The 12560-nt window shown below is 45.1% G+C and overlaps 1 protein-coding gene across 2 annotated transcripts in view; it reads left to right on the plus strand.

The window, feature by feature from the left end:
* The window catches only part of KNTC1 (kinetochore associated 1), a 390864-nt gene that overhangs the window by 261053 nt on the left and 117251 nt on the right, over positions 1 to 12560 (plus strand). For both annotated transcript variants that reach the window (XM_078766073.1, XM_078766075.1), the window contains exons 43-44: positions 11466 to 11575; positions 11671 to 11884. In XM_078766073.1, coding sequence (XP_078622199.1) covers positions 11466 to 11575; positions 11671 to 11884 — 324 coding nt within the window. The remainder of the gene's footprint in view (positions 1 to 11465; positions 11576 to 11670; positions 11885 to 12560) is intronic.

A 12560-nucleotide genomic window follows, 5' to 3' on the forward strand; every position in this document is an offset into this window, starting at 1 on the left:
TTTGATCATGCTACATTGCTTTCCACGCCAACACATGCGGCACTTGAATAGATACGTTTTTTTTAGGGGCATCAAGGTCAAAGCTCATGAAAGTACTTAACACAGGAGAGATTGAACCTTTACAGTTTACACGATGCTTGAGTGGGATGGGGTAGTTTTTCGGAACATTTTTGATGCAGAAAGGACTTTCTGTACTTTTACAGTGCCTATGGAAAGTCTATACCCCCTTACAAAATTCTCATCTTTTGCTGCCTTGTAGCCTGGAATTAAATTGCATTAAATCAGACTTTTTCCACCTTGACTTACACATTGTAACCCACAACTTCCAAATGAAAAACAAATTCACCAAAATTCAGAAAATTAATTAAAAATACAAAACTAGAATATCCTGGTTGGATAAGTGTCCACCCCTCTTATAATATAAATTGTAAATTGGCTCAGGTGTAACTAATTCCTTTTTTCAGGAAGGGCATCCGGCCATAAAAAAAACATTGCCTCAAAAAGAGAACCATGACAATTACAACTACATATGGGCAGGCTACAGCCCGAAGTGGAGATCGGTTTCTGAGGTTTGGGACATGGAATGTAGGGACAATGACAGGGAGATCAGGAGAAGTGGTGGAAGTATTGGTCAGAAGAAGAGTGGACATATGTTGGGTGCAAGAGACGAGATGGAAGGGAAGTGGTGTGAGAATGGTGAAGGGTAGGCAGGGACAGAAATACAAGTTTGTGTGGCAAGGGTGCCTGGAGGGCGTGAATGGTGTTGGTGTCCTGTTTTCTGAGGAGTTTGTAGACAGTGTGGTGAGTGTGACTAGAGTGAGTGATAGGTTGATGATGGTGAAAATGATGATTGGAAAGCTCTTGGTGAACGTCATCTCGGGATATGCTCCGCAGGTTGGTCGGAGTGATGAAGAGAAGGACAAGTTCTGGTGTGCGATAGAGAAGCTGATGGAAAACGTGAAAGATGAGGAAGTTGCTGTGGTAGGAGGAGACCTAAATGGACATGTGGGAAGGAGTATGGATGGTTTTGAGGGAGTTCATGGGGGTTACAGATATGGTGTGAGAAATGGAGAAGGTGAAAGGATTTTGGAGTTTGCTGGTGGAGCTGATTTGTTGATTTGTAATACTCAGTTCCAGAAAGAGGATAATAAGCTTGTTACATACACGTCAGGTGGGTCGACGACAACCGTTGACTACCTGATGGTGCGTAGGCGAGATAGGGGGCACCTCTGGGACACAAGGGTGATCCCAGGGGAGGAGGCTGTTTCACAGCACCACCTGGTTGTCTGCGACATAAGGGTGAAAGGTGCGAGGAGAGTTCGGCGGGTGAAGTACCAACCGAGAATGAAGGTGTGGAGGTTGAAAGAGGTGACAGTAAGGGAGGCATTAAAAGAGAGGCTGAGGATGGTGGAGGATGATGTGGTTGAGCTTGAAAGTGGTTGGATGTCAATGAAAGCGAGTCTGTTGGGAGCCGTTGGTGAGGTATGTGGATGGACAAAAGGACCACCGAGGCACTCGGAAACATGGTGGTGGGATGATGAAGTTGGAAAGAGGATTGACTAGAAGAGGAAGAAGTTCAAGGAGTGGCAGAAGGTGAAGGGTATGGGGGCAGAAACAGCAGCGCATGAAAGTTATCAGGCAGGCAAGAAGGCTGCAAGGAAAGAGGTAGCAAAGGCGCAGGAGGCATGTAGGAAAATGTTCGGAGAACGCTTGGATTTGGAAGAGGGTCAGAGAGAAGTATTCAGGATTGCAAAGCAGATAGCGAAAGAGAGGTGTGATGTGATGGGAGTGAGTTGCTTGAAGGATGAAGTGGGACAAATCGTTGTCGACCCAGATGGAATTAAAGGAAGATGGAAAAGATACATGGAAATGCTGTTGAATACAGAGAATGAATGGGATGGCAACGTAGAGTAACCCAGTTTTCGGACCGGCAGAGAAGATAACTGAGAAGGAAGTTGAGGAAGTGATAAAAGCAATGATGAGTAGAAAAGCGGGAGGGCCGGCGGGAGTTGTGGGAGATATGTTGAAGGCAGCAGGAAGTTGGGGTGTGAAGAGAATGACGGAGATCTGTAATCTGGCGGTGAAAGAAGGCCGCATTCCAGTGGATTAGGAACTGAGTACCCTCGTCCCTCTATACAAGGGGAAAGGTGACCCTCTGGAGTGTGGCTCGTACCGAGCGATAAAGTTATTGGAGCATGGATTGAAGGTATTGGAAAGGGTGTTGGAGAGGAGGATAAGGAAGAAAGTGAAGATCGACGAAATGCAGTTTGGATTTATGCCAGGAAGAGGAACGACAGATGCGCTTTTTATTGTGAGGCAGTTGCAGGAGAAGTACATGGAGAAGAGGAAGAAGTTGTTTCTTGGGTTTGTTGATCTGGAGGAAGCATTCGATGGGGTTCCACGCAAAGTATTGACATGGGCAATGAGGAAGTTAGGAGTGGAGGAATGGTTGATCAGAGTAGTGATGGCAATGTACAAAAGAGCGCACACAGCTGTAAGGATGAAGGACGGGAACAGTGGTGAGTTTGAGGTGAAGGTGGGAGTGCATCAGGGGTCGGTACTAAGTCCACTACTATTTGTAGCTGTGATGGAGGTGCTGGCTCAGAACGTGAAGGAGGGTTTACCATGGGAGTTGTTGTATGCAGATGATCTGGTGTTTATTGCGGAAAGTATGGATGGACTGAAGGAAAAGATGAACAAGTGGAAGGAATGTATGGAGACAAAAGGTCTGAAGGTGAATATCGGAAAGACGAAGGTGATGGCAAGTGGAAAAGCATGTGGTGAGGTGGAAAGAACTGGGAAGTGGCCCTGTGCTGTGTGCAGGAAGGGTGTCGGAGTGAACTCCATTCAACGTACAATGTGCACCGAGTGGGTTCATCAAAAATGTAGTGGTCTGAGAGGGTCATTAACCAGTGTGGCAGCTACATTCAAATGTAAGGTGTGCACAGAGGGAGCTGCAGATGGAGGAAATGTTGAGTTGGATCTTGGAGACGGCGTGAAGCTGGAAGGTGTGAAAACATTTTGCTACCTCGGAGACATGCTGAATGGAGAAGGTAGATCAGACTCGGCAACGGTTGCTCGAGTGAGATGTGCATGGAAGAAGTTTCGGGAACTGAGTGGCGTGCTGATGAGGGGAGTGTCGTTGAAGCTGAAGGGAAAGGTGTATGCTGCATGTGTGAGAAGTGTTATGATTTATGGGAGCGAGACATGGGTAATGAACGTAGAGCAGCAACGAAGGTTGGAAAGGGTGGAAATGGGAATGGTTTGATGGATGTGCGGAGTATCGTTGAGAGAGAGGAAGACAAATGATGAATTGCGAAAAATGATGGGAATAGAGCCTGTGATGGATGCTGTGAAGAGGAACAGGTTGAGATGGTTTGGTCATGTGTTGAGGAAGGATGAAAGTGACTGGTTGAGAAGAGTGATGGAAATGAATGTCAAAGGAAGTTGAGGACGGGGAAGACCGAGAAAGACTTGGCTAAAGATGGTGGAAGAAGAAATGCGTGCAAGGGGGTTAACAAGGAGAGATGCAGAAAATAGGGCAAGATGGAGAAGGTTGTCATGGGGACCGCAAGGCTAACCCCCGCTCTAGCAGGGAAAATGGCCTTAAAATGCATGTTGTTGTTGTTGTTGCTCAGGTGTAACGAATCACCTTCAAAATCACATACCAAGTTAATTGGCCTCCACCTGTGTTAAATTGTAGTGATTCTGACTATTTCAGAATAAAATCAGCTGTTCCTGTATATTTCCTCTGCTGGGTAGTCCATTTTACAGCAAAGACTCAACCATGAGCACCAAAGACCTTTCAAAAGGCCAGGATGAGGTTGTAGAAAATAAAGGATAAAGTTGACTGGCGACATAAAGATAAAGATATTTGTTTAAAATAAAGTTGTAGAATATCTAATAAAGTTGTAGAATGTTGAAGAATAAAAAATATTTTCTGGGATAAAGTTGTAGAAAGGCACATATCAAGGTATGGGTATAAAAATATGTCAAAGGCCCTGAATATCCCTTGGAGCACAGTCAAGACAATCAAAAAGTGGTGGTACCACCAAGACCCTGCCGATGTCAGGTCATCCCTCTAAACTGAATGACCAAGCAAGGAGACTAATCAGAGAGGCCATCAAGAGGCCAATGGCAACTTTGGAAGAGCTACATGGCAAAGACTGGTCGCTGTGTGCATGTGACAATAATATCCCAAGCACTACACAAGTCTTGCCTGTATGGTAGGGTGGCAAGAAGGAAGCCATTACTCAAAAAAGCCCACCTTGAGTCCTGTTGGAGATATGAAAAAAACACTGGAGATTCTGAAGCCATGTGGCAAAAAAAATTGTGGTCTGGTGAAACCAAGATGGAACTATTTGGCCTAAATGAAAAATGTTACGTTTGGCGCATACCCAACACAGCATATCTCCCAAAGAAAACCATCCCTGCTTTGAAGCATGGGGGTGGCAGCATCATGTTGTGGGGATGTTTCTCATCAGCAGGAACTGGGGCATTTGTCAGGATAGAAGGGAAAATGGATGGAGCAAAATAAAGAAAACGCCAAGAGCAAAACCTTCTGCAAGAAAGCTGAAATTGGGATGTAAGTTCACTTTTCAGCATGACAACGCCCCGAACCACACAGCCAAAGCTACACTGGAATGGCTAAGGAACAAAAAGATAAATGTCCTTCAGTGGCCCAGTCAGAGTCCCGACCTAAATCCAATCGAAAATCTGTGGCATGACTTGAAGATCGCTGGCCGTTAACACTCCCAACGCAACTTCACTGGGTTTTTTTTTTTTTGTATACAAGATCGAGGCTCGTGAAAGAGCGAACATTAATCACACAGAAAGACAAACAGACACATAAAACAAATAACATCGGGAGCGTTAGAGAGAGGGGGAAGGACACAAACACAACATTTGAGAGCAGGGACCGAGAGACATGGAGACATCAAGAGAACTGTGGGAGGGAGAGGGCTTTGGGGAGGAGGCATGGGAAGGGGGGGGGGGGGGGGTGGGAGAGGTATAAAACATATGGACACTGCCAGGAAAGAAGTTGGAATTTCAAACTAGGTGGATCTGTGGTGAATTAGTGGGGGTAGAAAAGATCAAGGTTTTGGATGGGGGAAGATAAGAGATGGTGGTGAACAGCTGTTTTAAAGACCTGGAGGGAGGAGTGTGATTGAAGTGAGTGTGGGAGTTTGTTCCAGAGGCGGGAGAAAAGAGGAATGAAAGAGTGAAGGTGAGCAGAGAGCCGAGATTTCGGCAGTTTAACCATCAGAGGGTGGCTGGCAGATCTTGTGCGACCTGTAGGAATATTTGGGGGACAGAGCACAGAGAGAGCTGGGGGAGCAAGGCCGGAGAGGAGTCGGTAGAAGACAGAAAGACCACCGACCTGCCTGCGATGAGTGAGTGAAAGGCCCTCAGAGATAGCTTCATCGCGGGAGATTCCAATGATTCTGAAAGCTTTGGATTCAACAGCGTGAAGCCGAGCCAGGTGTGAGGCAGGAGCACCAGCCCATAGGGGAGAACAGTATTCCATTGAGCTGCAGATGAAAGCCTTGTATGTGGTGAGGAGCTCAGGTGTGCCTAGGAAGGACTTCGCACGACAGAGGATGCCCAGTCGGCGACTGGCTTTGGAGGCCAGCTTGGAAATGTGGTTTTCCCAAGAAAGATCATGGCAGATAGTGAGACCCAAAAGCTTGAGCGACAGAACTTCTTGGAGAGGATTGTTGAGAAAGTAGATGGGAGGGTTGTCCAGTCGATCTTTTCGGAGAGACATAGTAAGAGTGTGAGATTTGTCAGGATTGAAAGACATGTTCTACTTGTTTGACCAGTCTGTGATTTTGTCCAGGTCTTTAGAGAGTGAGGAGGCTGCAGACTGCCGATCTGCGGGAAGAGGAATGGAGCGGCAGAGAGTGGAGTCATCAGCAAAGAGATAGAGAGGATTTTCCAGAGAGTCGGAGAGATCATTGATAAAGACCAGAAAAAGCACAGGGCCCAGCACACTGCCTTGGGGAACTCCAGCCTGAACAGGAAGGGGAGATGAGAGAAATCCATTCAGGGCCACACGTTGACGACCAGAGAGGAAGTCTGCAAGCCATGCATGGAGATTTCCATGGATACCATAGGAGGAGAGTTTGGTGAGCAGAGCTGGGTGCCAGACTGTATCGAAGGCATGTGATATGTCAAGGGAGACAGCTCTGATTTCCTGTTTGGCATTGAGGACCTCCATCCATTGTTGAGACAGCAGAAGCAGCATGTCCAGAGTAGAGTGACCTGGTCTGAAACCAAATTGATGATCAGAGATCAAGCCATTGGAGAAGAGGAAAGATTTCATATCCGAAGCAATGATGGATTCCATGACTTTGCTGATAATTGGGAGCAGGCTGATTGGTCTGTAGTTGCAAGGATCTGTTTTTGCACCTTTTTTGTGTAAAGCGGTAATGTTTGCTGATTTCCAGGATGCTGGCAGATGACCTTGAGCAAAAGATAGGGTGAAAAGAACAGAGAGAGGGTGAGATAGAGCGGCAGAGCAGGATTTTAGGACCCGTGGGCTGATGCCGTCTGGTCCAGTTGCAGAATCAGAGTCGAGGTCGAGGTTTGCTTGAACAGCTTGTACAGAAGAATGGGCAAATATTTCCCAATCAAGGTATGAAAAGTTGTTAAATATCTACCTCGACAGACTCGCAGCTGTAATTGCTGTCAAAGGTGCTTTTACCAAGTATATTAACTCAGAGCTTCCTCGACTTTATCTGTGTCACAGAAGAAAAAGTTCACACACACAGCCACGTAGACCCGAATATTGAGAACCATTTGGCAATGGCAGCTTTCAGGGAAGGTTACTGTTTATCTTCCAAGAGGTTTTGCCACATTTCAGCTGGAGATTCATTGCGAATATACGGATGTAACTGCTTGCTCTGGAGAAACAGCATGTCGGTCTCAAACTCTCGCTTGTTCACGCTAATTAAATTTACAAGTTATTTGGATGACTTTTCAATACTGAAACTAAATGCATCTTTCAATAACTGAAATGTCAGATTGAAGTTGTCGAAGTCGGTGAAGCGCTGTTCAAATGTTTGCGTCAAATTCCAGATCTACATATTGCTGCAATTTCTCCAGTTCAACATCGATCTCTTCAGTCTTTTTCAAATAGCTTTCCAGGTATGGAAAGTGGGTAAAATCCTGTTTCTAGACTTGTACGAGCAGCAGATTGAGTTTTGATTTGAACTCTTCAATGATTTGAGCTTGATCGCAAATGAGTTTTCCTTTTCCCTGCAGCTTCTTGTTCAGCTCATTCAAGTTACCCATTAGGTTAGTCAAAACCACAATTCACATTGCCATGTTAACTCTCAATACCTGAAAACTTTTCAGCCTGCCCTTTTCCACCAGAAACTCGTGAATGTGCAGACACAAGATGGTGAACTGCTCCAGAACCTTTCCTCCAGAACCTCAGCCATTGAACATTTGCATTGTAAACGACGACGACTCGGCCATTGAACATTTGCATTGTAAACGACGACATAAAAATCAGTCTTCCAATTCCTTGAGTGATTCTATGAACTGCTGATGAACAAGAAGGCTGTTGCTCTTGTTCATCAGCAGTTATGGCCTGTGTGTGAAAAATAATTCATGATTTTAATTCCTGTGTTCATCAAGTCAATAAACGTGTCATTCCCCGCTATTTGTACACAGCGACTTTTGTGGTGAAGTTTGCAGTGGAAGGATGGCAGGTACTGGAAACAATGCTGCCAATAATTTTCAAGTACTTGTACAGAAGCGCAATAAACCTGATTTTGTTGCCAGTCATTGTTGGTGCCCCATCTATTGTGGCTGAAACAAACTTTGTCAAATACAGGCCAAATTTTCCACTACCTCCAGGAAAGTGTTGAGCAAATCGATCCCACATATTTGTGCTCTCAGGGCACAAATCACCTGCATTTGTTTGCATATTGTGAGGTCACATGACACATCGTAATCCTTGTAATCCAGCTAAAAAACACTATCTGATTCTATGAGTTGGTCACATATTTTTGTGAAATGGCCACACATGGCCATTTGCCAATGGGATGCCCACACATGGTCTCGAGTGTCTAAAGGGTCTTAAAAGGTCAAAGGGGTCTAAACGGTCTTAAAATGTCTAAAAAGGATTGAAACGGTAGACATAAGTAATCATGTGGGCATTGTGGTTAGTTATGGGAGCGTGAGTATTCTGCCCCTTCTTTGTGGGGGTTGTTATTGGGTGATGCAGTATTCGGCAGCTGGGGCAGCTGGTAATAGATGCGGTGAAGCATTTTCATTGTGTAACAGCTCAGATTATACCATATTGAGCAGTTGGTATTCGCACTAAAAGATGCAGTGGAGTGTTTTCATTCTGTACAGTAAATCGTCGGGGATGACATGTTAGGCAGCTGGTGGGACATGCCGTGAAGCTATGTTTATCGTGGTAATGGTGGGACATGCCGTGAAGCTATATTTATCGTGGTAATGGTGGGACATGCCTTGAAGTTATGTTTACAGTGGGAATGCTGGGAAATGCCGCAAAGCTATGTTTATAGTGTGAATGGTAGGACATGATGTGAAGCTATGTTTATATTGAGAATGCTGGGGCATGCTGCAGAGCTATGTATACAGTGGGAATGGTGGAACATGTTGCGAAGCTATGTTTATAGTGTCAATGGTAGGACATGGTAGGATGGTGGTTACAGGAGGTTTTACACATGGTTCCTTAAATTTAACCCTTGCTGTCTTACAAATACCATCCACCATCCTCAATATGATACACAATCGCAGACAATCAATCCTTCAGCTGATGTGACCCCACTTGTTACATTGAGATTGGCTTCTAAATTGTAGACAGACCATACTACTCAAAAGAGTTCTATCTGTTCTAAGATAATCTCTGACCCAACCCTTCCTCCATAAACGTAACAATACTTTATAAACACTTAATATTTGTACATACTGTCACGCAACCGCGATTAACACCGCAGTTGCGGATGGCCAATTGCGAGGCTTTAACTCCCGAGGCGAAAACTCAATGCGGATGCGGATTCCAAATCAAACACTTAAAGTTAAACGCGCGGAATGGCGGACACAGCAAAGCTCCACCGCCGCCGCCTTATCTATTAAAATCAGACACCCAGGAAACTGCGTTCAGATATATACAGAAAATAATACAAGGATTTATTAATGAAAAGTAAAGACAGTGAAAAAGCCCGCGCCGGTAATAACTCTAATCAGAAGCCTAAATTGGGATCCCACATACAACAGATATCAAACATGATACGAGGGAGATTATGAATTACAAAAGAAACACGTCACGTCGTGTACAGTGTACGCGGAGCCCGGGCTTATCTGTCTCTGTCGTCTTCTTGTAACACGGCCGCGCTCAGCCGCCACCAGGCCTTCTCCAAGCTCCGATCCTCTCGCCGCCCACGAGGTCGGTGCACCAATCTCCAAGGCACCCAACGCAAGCCAGCGGCTTCACCCAAGATCGATCCCCACACGAAGCACGAAAAGACAGGAACGGGAAGAACGCAGGTGTGACTGCACGTCTCGTCCCTCCAACTCGCTCCGGGACTGGTCTCAACTCAACTCCTCCGGCTCAACTTAAGTGAACTCTCTGCGGGAGTGCTGGCAGCCAACTCTTCTGCAGAACTCTTCTCAACTGCTGCGCAACTAAAAGCATGAACCACAAGAGACCAAAAGCTGCACTGCCAGACGCCAGAGAGGCAAGAGAACAAGAGCAAGAGAGCGTTCGGCGCTCCCTTAAATAACCTCGCTGGTGACGTCACGTCCCTTGGTGCGCCACCCAATCAGTGCTCTCCACCGAATCACAGGCCTGTCGTGTTGTGATAGCGCGTGGCACTCGAGGCCCAGCGGAGGTGTAGCTGGCTGCGGCCATCATTGGCAGTGTCCTAGCCTGGTTTCCTGTCCGTTTGTTCCGAAGTCATTGTCAGGGAAAGGAATTATTTAATGTTGCGCTAGTGACCTATCTAATGTTTATGTGGTCTGCAGTGCCATAATGGACAAAGGTTTGACTACTAGGTGAGACTCACAGGGGCGTTACCTTTAATCCCTCACTACTTAACACTCGAATCTCCAGGTAGATCCACAATCATACATCTTACCCCGACAAACGCCTCAACATCAAGAACTTATTACATGTAGAGTCCCTGTCACGACAGTCGAATACCTACCTATTCAGATCTACCTAGCTCTAGATGTTGCTCTACCAAATTCATAACAATACTTTATAAACATACCTTCATTCCAATTGTATGTACTTTAAAGACATACTCGCATTCCAATTGCGCATACTTTATGGACATACTCGCATTGTAATTGTATATACTTTATGGAGGTGCTGGTTGTAAAAATAGAATGTGTACTACTGGCTACCACTCAGTGGCATTTGTGGCCTACGTTAGCACATTCTGTGTGGCAAACAGACAGACAAACAGACCCAAATGCAATACAGTACTCTTTGCTTTGGTGAGGGTAATCACTATTTGCTTTGTACATATTTGAATTCAAAATTGACATTTTTCTTCCCATTGCAAATTCATCTGTTCAACAAGACCAGGGAACGTTTCAGGAAAGTGTTTTTTTTAAATCACATTCAAATGTCTATTTGGCCATAAAATGAAGAACTAGAACGGCACAAGGTAGAGAGCATACCTCCGCTTGGCTGAACAGTTAACGTTTTGTATTCCACTGATAGGTGGGATCTGCTTAAAACCACCTTTAGAGGCCATTTTTCCCCGCAAAGCGGGGGTTGGCCTTTTTCGGGAACCGTGGTTGTTGTTGTTTTTCGGTCCCCTATTTGAAGCAATGTTTTACGGCCGGATGCCCTTCCTGACGCCAACCCTTTTTGCCGCCTTTAACGACAAACAGGGAATTACCAGTGAACTGGTACTCAATTAGCCGACCTCGGAAGGATGACAGGCTGAGTCAACCCCCCTGGCGTTAATTCAGCGATCGACCGGGATTCAAACCCAGGATCCTTGGATCCTAAGCCGGCACCCTAGCCGCTAGCCCAACACCAGGGATAGTTGCTTACCTGAACTTGCTTACCTGAACTAAAATCGAATTGGCTTGTTCTCGTCATCTAACCAACTCATCCACCAAGATTTGTCAAAATCCACAATACAACTTCTTGAAATGCCGTGTTATGTATTGTTTTCGGCCCCATCACTCAATCAATAGTGAAGAATCGCTTTAAAACTATTAGATTTTGGTGAAGATCCACATGCAATCGATTTGTCCTTGTCACACACTCAACTTGTCCACTAAATTTCGTCTGATTCCATCCACAACTTTTTGTGATATTCTGCTCACAGACAGACACGAAAACATCAACTCTGTCCACCTTCAGTGGCAGAGGTGATAATTAAGCAAATTTAGGTTTTATTTTAAATGTTGATTACTTGCTTGCATCCTCGCTTCTTTTCATGGTATTCCCATTTGTGTTTTAGGTCTCTTTTCACTCAGTGTTCCGGGCAGCTCCTTCCGCCAAAGCGGCACTCATCCCAGACATGGTGGCCTCTCGTGGTTTAGACTCCACTATGCTCATACAATTTTGCAGGTTTGAGGGTTTGGTATTCGTTTTTCTTTTGCCTATAATTTGCCACTATTGAATGATGATTCAGATATTTGATGATGACTTGGTCCACCTTGCAGAACTTTTGAAGTTGACTGCGACTCTGCCCTGAAAGATTACATTGAAAGCCTTCTGCTGAGGCAAGGGCAGGAGACGGTTCATTCTGATTCATCGACGGAGCCCTTAATTACACAAGAGGAACGGGCTCAGAATGTGAAAGACGCATTTGTAATCATCTCGCAGCTTGAAAATAAGCACAACTTAGTATTCTCTTTGATGGGCCAGCTTCACAAGGTAGGACTGTATGAAACAAACTCTTGTCCATTATCTTATTCTCTTGTATTTTTCTACAAATTTTGTGCTTTGTATAGTAGACTCCCACGAATTTGAAACTGAACAACTCATTGTGGGCTATGTGGTCCGCTTTCACCAATTCTCATATTTTCCACTTAAGCTGCAACTTTGTGTGCATGGAGGTTGCTTTTAATTTAAAAGTAAGTGTGTGTATTCATGTTGAGTTCTCCAATCTTTCAATGAACAACGAATGAAAATATTTTGGTCAGCAAGATGCAATACAATGTGCCTCAGCTGACCTTTCTCGGGAGTGAAGAAAATAATTCTAAAACCCCTTTATCAATCCAAAGGAGGGTTAGGTCGGATCAAGCTGGACACACCACTCAAAGCCGTGCCGCATAAATTCAAACTCATGCCTTTAAACCGTTGGCACATTGATGCAATACAAACATAATTTGTAGTGGCCTGAACCAACAGAGGTTGTGGTGGGGGGGTTGGGGGGGGGGGGGAGGGGTTATGAGATTTGGAGGTATGGTTGGGGATGAACTTAAAAAAGAAAAAGTAAAGCCAAACTGTGTTATGCATTATATTCAGTTATATTCCCCTTTATCCAAAAATTTCCCTGTTTGTCGTTAAAGGCGGCAAAAAGGGTTGGCGTCAGGAAGGGCATCCGGCC

The sequence above is a fragment of the Myxine glutinosa genome, chromosome 12, assembly GCF_964187855.1.
Source record: "Myxine glutinosa chromosome 12, kmMyxGlut1.1, whole genome shotgun sequence".
NCBI lineage: Eukaryota > Metazoa > Chordata > Myxini > Myxiniformes > Myxinidae > Myxine > Myxine glutinosa.